We start from the raw sequence: 14,736 nt of genomic DNA on the forward strand, positions 1-14,736 counted from the left end.
CCTTGGATGCCAAGTTCCTAAATCTAGTTTGTGTGAATACCAGGTTGGCAGTGTCAGCAGCAGAGTCACTTCCAAATCTATAGTGGAAAGCTAGCATGTAGCAGGGGAAGTGACTGGTGGGCTGGACATGGAGTTGCATGCTGATATAACCTCCATAGTTGGAAGACCTCTGCTTTAAGAATTAAGAATGAGACTAATCTTTTTCAGTTAAATTGGTGTCTCAGAGATTAGTAAAAAAAGGAAAAAGTTCTGATCCTCCTTTTCTTTAAGTTTATTTTTATTCTATCATTTTGTAGTGATAAATCATCCTTTTTTTGTTGTTGTTGACTGGCTTCTTTCTAGCATTGTTTTGGAAGGATCATGTGTGAATTTCCTTTGCATTTCTCTACTGAAGCAGAAGTAGTGCACTGGCTTAGACATCCAAATGGGGTTTTACTTTTCCTGTGATGGGCTGACCTGACCACAGTTTGTGCTGCCTGGAATACAAACTGGAGAGGTTGTTGCTTTGGATGGATAGGATGAGACATGCAGGTTACTACCTCAAGCTGTCAGGTTTGGGAGCAGTGGTCTTAGAAACTTCCTGTCTGTGCTTTATGCCAGCAGTCAGACTTGAGTCAGGCTGCTGCAGAAGGCCTTAAAGATGTTTTGAAGGGCTTGGACAAAGTGGCTTCAACAGCATTAAAACCTTCAATTTTCGTCCATGTTAGCTGATCTAACAATGTTGTTTTGGCAGTGTTGCTGCAGTATACGAGTTCCTGTCTGTCATAAACAATACTGGTTTCATAGACAGAGATTGTCACTGAAGTCTGGTGACACTTCTAGCCATAGCTTCCTTTATCCTACAAACTGAGTCCTGAGAAAATCACTGGCTAAGGGGTGATTTATTTTACCTACTTTAGAGCAGGTCTGGGTTTCCAGGAATGCTAGTTCAGCACTCAATGAAGTTTCAAGACTAGACAGTATAAAGCTTTGAAAGACATGACACTCTAACTCAGAATCACATTACATATATGAGAATTACACATATGAGAGTGTAACACCCTGTTTCTTAAACAATATATGGACAGTGTGATTTAGTTCCTTTTCCGAAGTCTTACAACTCTGCTGTGATTTTTAGTTTAATTCCTGATATAGTTTTTAGTCTTATTGCAACTTAAGTATAATGGCTTAATGGTTATTTTAATGCAGGTTAAGATGAGTCAGAAAAAGGAAACGACATTGTCATTTCTGTTCACACCATTCAAGTAAGTGTCTGTAAATAATAAATATATTTTACCCAATTGTTTCTTTTATCGCTGTGGGACTTTAGAGAGATGCAACAACAGTGTAATTCAGTCTTGTCAGTATTTCTTTCATATGATGCTGACCACAAACTTTTACATTGGAATGAACTCTCTGATTATTTTCTATTTAAAAATCCTGCTTAGAAGTAGATTTTAAAAAATAAATTCCATTCCTTACATTTAGTCTTCTGTTAAGGGTTATTTGCCTAACGATTTTGGCAATATAGCTATATATAGACTGTATGGTAGTTTTCAATTACTTTGGGTTCTTTTCTATCTTCTTTTAGTATTCCTTGGGAGGTGTAAGTCCTTGTAGGGTCAGGAAATCTATTCTTGTTTTTATGTAGATATGTGTATAGATATATAGAAGTTGAACTAACAACTGTTTATTCTGTGGTTTACATTCTAATGAAAAAAAAATAACAAAATGCTTTGCATCTAGAAGAGAAGCTCAAAATCTTTACAGTTTGTGCTGGTTAGTGTTAGTGTTTCCAAGGCTGTGAAGGAGTTTCTGTAGTGATTTGTGTATCTAAAAGAGCTATGTTCTAGTGTATGGAGCCATTACTGACCCACTCACCCTTCAGTCTTACCCAATTAAAGAGGCTTTTCCTGTTTCTTTCCCCTCTTCAAAGGGGAAAGCTTTCAAAGTTTTTTGAAAGCTTTGCTATGGGTGCATGTGATACTGTTCAGTTCTGCTTTCAGTTTGTGGAGTGCTCTGAAAACACTTTGTCACCAAGAGCAGCTGTGTTCCTTTGGGAAATAAAATGGTATTAATTAAGATGTTTATGTCATAGGGAGCAGTAACAAGTACTTGAATCTCTTTCTGTGAAGTACATTTAACTGCTAAATAAGGTTGCTGTCTTTCTGGACAGGGATTTACTGTTAGTTTATACCACTAGCTTCTTCAAAGGGAAAGGTTCAAGATAGTCTCTGAAATGCAAGACAATATTGGATACATAATGAATGTTTTACATCAAATTCTGATTAAGAATGAGAGGTGCATTATCAAAGAATTGAATGATCTGTATGGACCAAAAATGCCATATGGAAAGGATGGTCAGTCATCCCTGATTCTGTGGGGAAGAGTATTAGTTTCCCTCCGCCATTCTTGTTTAAATTTTACTTTTTTTGAAGAAGTAATACTGATTCTTTAAAATAGGATGTGTTTTTCTTAATGTTAAATTTATCTTTAAAGGAACTAAGTGTTATTGATTGCCTTATGGACACGTGTCTTTCTCTTTTTATGATATGTTGGTTTAAGTGGAAATGCTGGATGCACTTACCACTTTGAAAATATGAGTAAAACTTGGTGTGGACATGTTACTTTGGTGTGATCCATTGGAAAAAAAAAAAAAAAAACAACAAAAAAAAACAACTTTCTTTAGGTATTCTTTAAAGTTTTCTGAATCAGAATTTAGATTAATAGTCCTTCTGGGAAAGGTTTTTGTATGAGACCAAAATAATTCCTTCCATGTGGAAGCTACCTTAGGGAAAGGCATGTATCCCCTTCAGCTGGCTTTACTGTGATGCTGTTTTTTTTGGTGGTAGATATCAAGGTATGGAAGGGTACAGTCATGCTGCCTTTTCCCAGAGAAATTGAAAAGGCAAAGCTGGGGATAGCTTACTTCCATATCTGGAGCAACAGATCTCTTGTTACACTGTGCTATGTTTCAGAGTGATTGGTAATGGTATGGATATTGCATTTCTGCACAGCTGGGCACTTTTTGCACTTTTCAGCCCAGGCTTAATGGCAGGTTTGTCCACTAATTTGTGTTAATCTATGGTTGGCCTTGCCTGCTGCTGCAGCTGAGCACAGTTCTGGGCTGTGCTTCCACTAGGCACTGTTGTTCTTTCATTAAGACAAGAGTAGCTTCTTCCTCCACTGTTCATTGATTTGTGTTGTGGTACAAAGGGGTTACATCTTTTTGAATCTTTTCTGGTGCCTAAAATCTGTAACTTGAAGCTCAAAAAGTGCCTGTACGAGCATAATGCCCGATTCCTTCCTAGCTTATTGGAGATTAATGAAGTGTAATTCATGTCTGAAGTGCTTTGGGACCATCAAGGTATGTAGAAATTGAAGTATTCTGTTTAGGAATATTATAGTTTTTATGTATATTTCAGCGTCTTAGTAACCTGAATATGAACAAAGGTATCTCTAAGTGCTTCTCTTAAATAGTTTAAATTACATTATGTAATTAAATGGAGTCTGTATTACAGAAACATAGACACGAGTTCCAGAAGAAATCTGAATCTAAAATTTCAGATAGAGACATTCTGATTTCCCTGCTAAAAAGCTTGTGCCTGTGTTTCTTATAAGCCCCCTTCAGGTACTGGAAGGCTGCTGTAAGGTCTCTCGGAGCTTTCTCTTCTCCTGGCTGTACAATCCCAACTCTTTGTCTGTCCTCAAAAGCAGAAGTGTTCCATCCCTATGATCATTTTTGTGGCCCTCCTCTGGACTTGCTCCAACAACTCCATGCCTTTCTTGTACTGAGGACTACAGAGCTGGATGTAGTACTCAGTAAGTGTTTTATTACCGAGTTACTACCAAACTGTTCATGACTTTCATGAACATGTGTTTGTTGAATATATTGCACCAAAAGCATTAAGCTAATTTATATATCTATATTCCAGGTCTATTTTTACTCCTTATTTACACAATGTTGGAAACAGAGTTTCTTGAATTGATAGAAGGCTTCTGATTTCCACAGGGAACCTCTTCCCTAGTGGAAGTGTGGCTCGCACAATGCACAGTGAATGAAAGATGCCATTAGACATGTGCCCTTTCCTACTTGAATCTAAATTGCATCTCTCTCTCTGAAATCTATCTGTCAGGTGTATAATGACAAGGACAATGGAGCTGATTGTTGTGTGATAGAAACTTCGATAGGGTCTACTTGACCAGGTTTGAGGCAGGTTAGAATTTGGATAGCTGTATCTATAAATAAGATTATGTCTGGCTGCCAGTAATGCCATTTTCAATTTGTCAAAGTGCCTTCATCAAGGAACAAATCTGTGTAAAAGCCTGTCTTAAGGTTACCTGTGACACCATTGAGAATACATTTCAGAAAGGGCTCAGGTGCAAGTATCTGATGATTCTGCCAGGTAAGGAGCACAGTCTGCTCCCAGGGAAATGAATACACAAGAGCAGAACAGTGTCCCTTGCTGATATTGAATACTTGTTTAGAAACCTGATCTGCAGTTCCAGTTGGAATACCTGAAGGGGTTTACTGTCTGAAATAAGTTTCTTTCCCACTTTCACTCTCTACCTTTTTTTCCACCAATGACAAAGACATGCTTTCAAAAATTATGCACTTAACAAAATCAGAGGCTTTTCTTACCAGGATTCTGAGACATGGGCACAGTGCTTTAACCATTATGTCTAAGAAAAGCAGGTACCAAGATGCCAGATGCTTCAAAGGAAGAGTGAGGATAAATCTGAGGATTGCTGACAGAGAAAAACTGATATTCAGGATAGTGAACAATCTGATTTACTTTTTGACCATTTGATGTACCTTAAGGTACCTGCCAAGTTGGCACAGTTCAAGGAGGAGTGTGCCAAGAGGCCAGATGCTACTGTTGCAAAAGCATTCCCAGAGCTGGCATCTCTGGACTGCAAAAGTAATCCTACAAGGAGTAGCAGGAGCACAGTGTAGTGAGCTGAGTAGATGGGACATCAGTGTTGCCCTGAAATCCAAATTGGATTTTCCAAACAGATACAAGAGATTTAAGATACTAAATTACACAAAAGCACAGGAGGCCTTTTGTGTATGCCTGGTGTATACAGTGCTTTCAGGGAAGACTGTGCTTCCACAAGAGATGAGCAGCTTGATTATAATCAGTGCTTGTTTTCTACTAGCTGTGCTTTATTTTGTTCAATGTCTTAAAGTTAATATCTACAAGGGTGGTTTTTTTTAGCAGGAAATAACTTAAGTATCTTGTTTAAAGTCAACTTTGCATCATCTCATATATGAAAAATACCATATAATCTTGATGCTACATTTTTTAAGTAACTGAATTTTTTGAATACTACATTTTAATAATCCAAAATTCTTATTTTTGTATGCATAATCAAGTTATAACTTGTACTGTTTTATAAAAAGTCACTGCATATTTAATATGCATTGTACAGCTATTAAAATGTACCTCTTACTGTATGAAAATATAAATCTTTCCCATTCCTGTACCCTCCAATATGAATGGAAATATAGCTCCCTTAAACATTTGCATGGATTTGATACAAGGAAGTGTCAGTCATGTATACTGAGTCTTTCCGCATAATTATCCATCATGTATTTGTCATGGTGATAGAAAATAAAATAGTTCTTTTGTAGAGTGACTTTGAAGATGTACAGCAACTTCAAAGAAATGCCATATACACAAATGTCTCTTTCTCCCTTTCTCTGATGACTGAAGATACAGCACTACGTTTTTTGCTCTGATGACCTTTCAAAACTTAAATCCCAGATATTTCTACAAAACTGACATTTGGAGCAAAGTCAAACTAATGATTTCTCTTCTGCCATGAAGTGGGACAGTTTCTTAAGATGTCAGTAAACATAGTACATCTGTTGAAGCATCCTATTCTTGTTTAAATAAGTGGCATTTGTTTAAATAAATGGTAGTATACAAGATAATTGTGATACAAGTGATAATGCATTGTAAGAGCAAACTTTAAGTATTAAATGTTAGGAGGAAAGGATGAAGCTATTGCAGTAGGGAATGATATTCCAGCAGTGATTATTCTCCCTGTCCATTTATTTGTCTGAATACTTGGTGTCTCCAGAGGAACCTTGATTTAGCAGAGGTACTGATTTTTCTGGGAAAACATTTCCCTTTTTCCTGTGGTCAAGAACTGAGGGACAGCAGCTTCTGTCAACTTCTAGTGAACCCTGAAAAGGCAGCCAGCTTTTTCCTTTCTCCACTTTGTCCCCACTGTGTTGCCAGGTAGGAATCCAGGCATCAGTCTGCTTCTGGGGCAGCTGGTACAAGCAGACCAATATGGGCACCCTAAACCTGTTTGTGTCAGGGAGGAATACTAGTAGTTCCTTCCTCTTCACCCTTGGCTTTAGGAATTTGTGTATATACATGTGGAGAAAAAAAGAAATGCAGTGCTGCAATGCTGTAGAGACATAAATGCTCAAATGGAAATAATGGCTTCGTGTTGCTTAGAAAAAAGAACAAACCTGATAAATAGTAGATGCATTATCTCTTTAGGGATAAATCAATGCCTGTGCTATAAAATGTGGTTTTTTTTGGCAAAAAAAGTCAGCTTCTTTTTCACTGAATGAGCTGTGTCTGAACCACTGTGTTAAATGCTGCTCCAGGAGGATACAATCCTCTTAGATAACAGGCATCCTGCTGCTCTTGACTGCAGCACCATGGTCAGTTTATATGTGAAAAGCTTACTGGCAGCGGCTTCTGCACAGGAAGACCAGGCATAATTGGATTTACTATCAAGTAGTTCTTTAGAAGAAGCTAAGAGGCTAATGTATAAGATAAAATATCACAAGATTAATGCATATTTCTCTGTTTCCTTGTATAAATCCCCTTGGCCTTTTCTTGGAACTTTGGGGCTTCATGCAATGAGGGAGAGGAAGGGTGTACAGGCAGATGGTGGGATGGGACAGGCGGAGAATGGTTTGCACTGGGGTGTGAGGTAAGAAAGTGCAGGGCTTTCTCTGGATCTCAATAAGAAAGGTTTGTTAACAGATAGTTAATAAAATAATTAATTTAATAAGATAAAAAGAAGAATATCGATACCAAGTGTACCATATGTCCATTCATATGCTGGGTACCCTGCATTTGTGCAGCATCAAATGAAGCCCAGATGGATTTCCTCACAGTGCTGCACAGATCCTGTCTGTGGAGAGGTTCCTTCTTCTTGGTCATTCATGCTATTATATTACTTTCTTGCAAGAAATCAACTCTAATAAGAATTTCTACTGTCAAACAAGAATGCAAGTTCACATAAGAACTTGCTGCACTTTGAGGTAAATACAAGGACAGGAAGGCAGTGTAATTGCTGGTATGAAGTGAGAGCTGCCTGCAGGCTCCTCAGTTACTAATAACTGGTTGGCTTTGTCCTTGCAGCCAAGGTATTGTTCAGCACAGCCTGAAGCCACACTGGACAGGCAGCAAAGACCTGGGCTCAGGTTATCATCATATCAGGTCATGTGGATCACTGGCTCCTTGATGTACTAGGGTCTGCTGGTCAGGCTCACTAGAGGGGGCTTGCTCAAGTGGCCCTAGGGCCCTGCTTTTAAGTACCTGCCCAAGCACAGCACAAGCTGCCTGCTCTGGGTGCAAATGGCTGGAAAATGGTTGCTATGGTTTAGGTTTGGCATGTAGGATTGTGGCACAGAAGATGACCTGGGGCACAACAGTATGTATCCACAATGCTGCAGATATCTCCATTCAGCTTGATGTGTCATTCATTTTGCAGGGGTGAGGACTGACTTGCAGGATAGGTGGGGCATTATTTAGAGTCAACACCTGTCCCCTGCAGTACTGAAAGGGAGATTTAAAAAATATTGTGCATTTCCTTTCCTTCAGGGATCTTCATCTTCACTATTAAGCAGCTTCCCTTTCCAAGGCAGCTGCGTTGTGTCTGGCTAGCTTCTCAGGCAAAACCCCTGCCCCTGCTAGATCACTGCTTCCAGCTTCTCAGTCCCACTTTGAGCAGGCCAGGACAACTGCTTCAGGGCCTGGCCTTCTCCCTCCTGGCCTTCTGGTAGTTCACAGCTCTTCTGTAGCAGTTTGCATGCAAAATCTGCTGTGTGCAGCCTGGTTCTCTTAACTGTTTCTCTCTTCAGTGAATTGGCAGCTGGTGGTTAGCTTGCCCACTCCTTTTTCTGTCATCTTTGCTATCTGAAGGATTTACATAAATATCCTAGGGCACTTAGCTGTTGAATATGCAAATATGCTGCATCAGGGAAGCAGATTTGTGGAAATTAAAAGGCTACTTTAATTCCTAGGACTTGACAGTTCAGGATTAGAATATTAGTAGTCAGACCACTTCCTGTGGTTTTACTCCTGTCCCACTGTTTCCTCCTCTGCAGGTTTGTCAGTCTGAATACAAAAGCATACATCTACTGGTAGCTTTTTGAAATGTGTCAGTAAAGATGCTCTTTGCTGTCTTTGGCCTGTGGAAGTGTATGACCTCTCCCTTCATTTCATTATGCTTTAAAGAACAAAAACCTCAGAACTTAAACAAGGAGCCTCTTAATTACTTTCTTACTCCTTTTCTTTCTTTTGGAGTTCCTGTTGCATGCAGTGGTGCTTTTTACTGCATCTTAAAAGAAAAGAGGTTGCAAAGATAACTGAATGCAACTCTACAGTTAGACTGACTCCTTTACAATCTAGTACTGTAGTCAGAAAATTCATATACCACAAAAACCTTCTTGAAATTTAGACACTCCAAGATTGATAGTCCTGGCAGTGGAACAGCAGGACAAAAAAGGAGTAGATCTACTCAGGAAAGGGATTATCGATGGTCTTGGGCTTTAAGATGGTGTAATGAACCCTTTAGTGTAGGTTTGTGTAGAGTATCTTTTCCTTTAAAAAGCACAGCTTTAGCACACTAAAACACCACTATAATTTTTTAATCTATAAATTGTGCATCTTGCTTCTGTATTATGAAAATCAGGTGTAAGAGTTGCCTGTATTAGTTGCTTACCTGAAAAGATTTTAGAGAACAATTAAAATTCAGACCATCTAAACAGATTAAGGATCTCTGTTACCCACCAAATTGTTTAATCTACGAAACTTCACTCTTTGATCAAAATGAAAACATATGCAGAGGGCTGTCTCTGTATCTCTTAGTGTGTGCTTTCAGTCTGTCTTTGGCAGATATGGTAAAACAATTTTTTTTCTACTGAGTAGGCACATCTAAAGAACTGGAATTGAACACGTTTTGAAAATGGAAAGAACCAGCTTATGGCTATTCAAATTCATGTTAATATGTACAGTCCATAAAACTGTAACACATTTTTTTCCTGGTGATTGCCTGGAGTAGCATCATATGCTGTGTATTGTACAGCAAGTTCAACAGGAAGTTAACGTCATGGTTCCAGACTTTGATTTTTGAAATATCTATTAGGTCAATTTTTACATGTCTTGCTGAGTCAACTCATAACTTTGCATCACTTGCCATTGACTGTCTTTCTGAAAATTTCCTGCTGTTGATAGAGAAATGGGAATGTTTTATATTGTACCAGTCATTCTGCTCCTACAACATTATGCACTATAACTTCAAAAGAAATGACAGAATAATAAAGTTAGGCTATTTTGTGATTGCTCTGTCATTAATATCAAGTCTCTGCACTCATGGGTTGCTTAACTGGGGTGAATTTGATGCAAAGCAGGCCTAAGTGTGCAATCCAGTTCCTGCTAAATTAATGTGGTTTGCTGCAAGATCTGTCTCTCTCTCATTGCTCACCTGATGCTTTCAGGAGTGCCATCTGTTTTACGGTGGGAATATTTGAAGGCAGCTCTCATGGGAGACTGGCTTTGTGAACCCTGTTGCTACTCTGAAAAAGGCTTTGAAATAGTGTTGTTTGATTACTTGTATAACTTTTGAATAACTGCCTTGCAAAAGCATCAGGCCAGTCTTGGATCCACACTTCCAAGGTGCCGTTTAACAAGCAGCAGTGATGTGGATCAGAGCAGTCATAGTGAGTCCTATAAGTACTATTTCAGCTGATTGCAGAATTGCTGGACTGGAAGCCACCTTTCCTCCGTAGTATGACCCTCTCACAGAGGAATGAGTGGCAGAGTTTGAATGTATTCAGCTGCTTTGCTTGCAGCTTTGTCTTCTGCAAGTCTTGTCACTATCAAAGGGTGGTAGGAGACACAGTATTTATTATTTTTTTTTTTTTTCTGATGGGGAGAATGAAAAGGCAGTGATGGAAGGGTGTAGGTGTGCATGACCTGACAGTAGTCAGATACATAGAGATTTTTTGTGTGTATGGAGTGAAGCAGCTGAAATAAATTTGTTTTCATCTGACAGTGAGCTAGCCAAAGATCTCAGCCTTTCCCTTTGAATATTGCATCTGCAGGTCTGTGATACTTCCTTAACTTTAAATCTGCAGCATTTCAAATGTTAAACTACTACAGATCCTAAGGGGCTATCTTTATAGTAAAATTCTGTAAAAATTAATGTACAATAAGATGTCTATAAATCATTAAGCAAATAACCAGGGGTAATAAAAGTAACAAACTAGCAGTGGTGGATACAGATGTATTTGCAAGACATCTCCTTGTATTCCAAGATTTTTATTTCATGGCTTGACTGCAGCACGCTACCTGTGTTGTTGGGGATGGGAATTTCTGTAGTGTGATGATAAACAGGACTCACTGGCCAAAGAGGGGTCCCCTTGACGTTACTATGGTGAACATACTTCATCACCGTTGTTAGTGCTGTCAAATAGCCTAGCTTATATGAAGCATGAATCATGTGTTGTAAAGATTCATTTTGTCAGGTATGGTTGTGACAAGGGTAGCTAACATCTCAAAAGGGATAGTTTACACACACTTGCATGATTAAGCCAGTTGTTTTGTTTCATAATTAATTATGTTTATTCATGGATGATGCTGTGGTTTCTCTCTGGACCCAGTAACTTAATATCTGATAGCCATCGTGAAAATCAAAATTACTCTTCTAAGAACCACCATCATTTTCTGTGAAGAATGTAATCTTAAGTGTTTGGAATCCTGATGATACTGTGAATGCACATGTGTTTAGATATGACCATCGAGTTCTTGTTATTTCTTGTAAGTTAAACCTCGGACTACTACACTTCACAGTGCACGTGTTTTACAATGCCTTAGAGAAAAGACTATGAGGACAGAGCTGAGTCCACTGATTGAACTTTCTCTGTTTCTGTTTGTTAATTAATAGGACAGATTTTTGTGCTATGGAGAAATACTTTTGATTTTACTAGTCAAGATTATTCATCTTGAATTTGGTAGAATCGGATTTTGGTGATGGGTAGCTGGGAAGAACATATGCATGCATATCTTCGTTTTCTTTATAGAATTCAGTATCTTTCTAGTAATGACCAGTAAATTACTATTAATATTAATTGCATGGATGTGCACATTAAGTGACCTTGAGAATACATTGACAGTACTGCCTCTGGCATGTTGCATACTGAAACACAGGGAAGTACTCTGATCAGTTTATTATTTTCTAACACTGTGTCTCATATTCAAAACCTTTTAAATGGGTTGAATTGGGTGATGCTAAGAATAGTTCAAGCTTTAATTTCTCAGATTTAAAATATTCTTGTGGTTTTGTTTTTTCATAAGTCTTGCATGTTTTACAGAACCACCATTTCTAACGTTCCTGGCTTCTTTCCACTTCTTCTGTTCATGGGTAATTTTTTAAAATTTTATTCCTTCTGTTATATCTACCAAGGGACTGCTTTTAAATCTCTCATCTACTTTGTCAGCTTTAGGAAGAGAATCAGGGTCACTGTGTATGGTGAACTATACCCGTTCTTTAACCAAGACATAATTTGGTAACTCTTCCTCCTAGTCTGATGTGAGTTGTAAAAATTCTCTAATAACTTCTGTGAGTTTTTACTTAATACAGAGGTAAAAAATATAGTAAGATTGTCTTATCAACCCTTACATTCAGGATGAAACTTGCATTTTGATATGGTTATATATGAACAATCCTAAGTTTCTGGTGAAATTAATAAGTTGTACAAGAAAAATCTGTAGACAATTATAAATTCAGCATCTTGAAAAGCAAGCATATGGAAGTAAGGTAAAATATGTGGTGTGATGTTACCTATTGAAAATTAACAATGTTCTTGCTAATGGTAACTCCATTTGACAATATAATTGCCTTTTGCATTTGACTTACTGGAGCTTTACTGTTTAAAAAAAATCGATTTATTCTGCTATATCATCCTTGTACAGTGATCCCAGGTGCTGTCATCTAAAATGGAATAGGTAAAGACTATTGTTCATTAATAATAAAATGATTCATGGAGAGTAAAAAGATAATTAAGAGGTTTTTAGCTAAATGACTAAAGATATAAAGTCAAAGATAATTTTAGCGTATTAAAAAATTGCATTGAATATGACAAGGATTAAATCCTCAGAAAATAGTACAAGTGAAGAAACAAAAATGAGACAGTGAATATAGGAACACCTTGGATCTATTTAAGTCCTAAATAAAACTACTTAATATTTATTCTAGATTTCAAAAAATTCTTACATAAACACTAAGATAATTTTTTCCCTTTTATTTCTCTTCACACATGGCAAAAACTCCCACCTTGGTTTGGTGTTTTGCTCCCTTTTCCCTGCCAAAAAACTCAGCAAAACTTGAGGGTTACAGATTTCCTTGGGGTGGTAATTGGGTCTGGTTTGCCTACTTGAAGAATGGATTCTAACTTGAGTCATCATCAGCCTTGGTGTGTGCTTGCTGGCGGCACGCTCGCAGCCCTCAGCCTGTGGAGCTGTCACTTTGGCTTTTTGAGGGACCTGTTGTGAAGGTGCGGGAGCAACCAACATTCACTCTGCTGTTGTTTTCCAAAATCTTCTGATCTCCTCTCAAAGTTACGGTGATGAAACACATAACCATCTCCTTGTCATCATCTTTTCCTCCCTTCTTTTTCTGTGGGACTTCTCTCTCTCTACCTGCTTGTAGATACCATCCTTCTATTCTCTTCTAGATTGAAAGAAGTAAAACATTTTTAATACAGTTAATTAATTTACTCTTCTCAAAAGGAAGATACATTGCTGTTGCTCTTATCCAATGTTTGAGAAGTCTCTTCCACAATACTGCTGTGCTCCGAACTCAAGAAAACAGTGTCAAAATATACCAGGATGTTATTAGTAGTAAAATTTCAGGCACAAAATCCTTTAATATATGCCAAGCCTCAAAAGATGATACATATATGTTGTTGATGATGTATCAACTGCTTCTAGGCTGTAGGGAGAAGTGGTTCCCAAATGTCTGGGAGCTGCAGGAACAAGTATTTCCATGCAGTGGTTGCATAAGCTCAAGACCTGCCCCTGTGGTTCAGCCAATTGACCACAGAGGTGATTGCTGCTGATTTAATTAGTAGGAGTGAGACTCCAGGGCTGGTCCTGATTTAGCACAGCCTGAAGCATGCAGTTTGGGGGTTGTGTATGAGACACATGAAGGAGCATGTGTGAGGGAGGGAGGGAGGCATGCAACTGGGCCATCATGTGCCGGGGTTGCGGAGGAGGTGATGCTGTGCCACAGCAGTGTTGTGGCAGGTGTGAAGGAAAAGTGCTGGATGCAGTCATCAGCTATCAAAAGGTTGTGACTTAGGATAGTTTGCCTGTGGAGCCTAGAGTCACACTGACTGCTTTAGCTTGCCTGGGGTAAGCCTAGGATCATCTGGCTCGCTGCTGTCCTTAACTTGGAAAAAAAATGGTACAGGAAAAAAAGTTGCTCCTTACCCCTTTGTTTTGTAAAGATTGATTGACTGTCTTGTTTCTTCATGTTACTACTGTCGGTAAGGGAAGAACTTTAGCAGTTATTTAAGTTGATGATCAAACTCATTAAAATTAAATAGATTTTTATCACTGACCTCAGTGTTATCTGCATTGTCCTGTGCTCTGGGGACTCTGCTAACAGCTCCTTGTGTAATAGGAGACAAGCTCTTATTTTTCGAAGAGAAGATTGTTAGGCATCATCTACTGTTATTCTGGAACCAGAACAATTTGTTGTGTGCTGACAGGCTTACAAACTGCTTGAGACCATCTATCAAATCAGTTAAATTGCTTAGTTCTTGTATGTGCAGTAATTCTTGTCCAGAGCATTTGTCAATTATAATGCACAAGAGAGATAATTTTCAGCAGTATTAGATGGAAACAACTACATTAAAGAAATGTCTCTTAATGCAAAGATCCTTGGATAATTTAGACAGCAGCAGTGTTGACACTAAGTGTGAAGATGAATGTAGAGGAATGGATTAGTTCCAATTACCTAATTAACTGTAATGGACCTCAGAATATTTTTGTATGTTTCATTTCAGAGTAATTTTTTAATTACAAAGTCATTGTTTTTTCTGCCTCTTCCTTTGCTTGTGAAAAGGAGTGTTAATATCTCTTTGCATTGTTGTGCAGACCACTTTCTGATTCTGAACAGATCCACTTTTTAAAGAAAACAAGACTATATATTCAGCAGCAGAAGTACAATGAAGCGGTAAGCGTGTTTTTGATATATGCCTTCTAGAAACTTTTTACAGGTACTTCTATCATATGTAAATATTTAGATTTGTTTAATTTGAACTGAAACAGATAAAACTTCTTTCCTTCCTTTTGATGCACATCTCATTTATACAAATAAAATCCCACTGTAAGTCTCCAAAATTTTGCATTTTGACATCGGTTTTGATGAGTGTATTTTTTCCTCATAAAGCTGTTACCATTTCACAGAGTATATTTTTATTTTGCACTGTAGAAA

At 38.1% G+C, this 14,736-nt stretch overlaps 1 protein-coding gene across 8 annotated transcripts in view; it reads left to right on the top strand.

Annotated features, from left to right (window-relative positions):
- PIGN (phosphatidylinositol glycan anchor biosynthesis class N) overlaps positions 1-14,736 on the top strand; it is a 106,105-nt gene that overhangs the window by 48,296 nt on the left and 43,073 nt on the right. For all 8 annotated transcript variants that reach the window (XR_007888633.1, XM_051610780.1, XM_051610781.1 and 5 more), the window contains 2 exons: positions 1,189-1,244; positions 14,397-14,475. Coding sequence is in view for 7 of the 8 variants with exons in the window: in XM_051610780.1 (XP_051466740.1) it covers positions 1,189-1,244; positions 14,397-14,475 (135 nt within the window). In the remaining variant the exon portion in view is untranslated. The remainder of the gene's footprint in view (positions 1-1,188; positions 1,245-14,396; positions 14,476-14,736) is intronic.

The sequence above is a fragment of the Apus apus genome, chromosome 2 (assembly GCF_020740795.1).
Source record: "Apus apus isolate bApuApu2 chromosome 2, bApuApu2.pri.cur, whole genome shotgun sequence".
Classification (NCBI taxonomy): Eukaryota; Metazoa; Chordata; class Aves; order Apodiformes; family Apodidae; genus Apus; species Apus apus.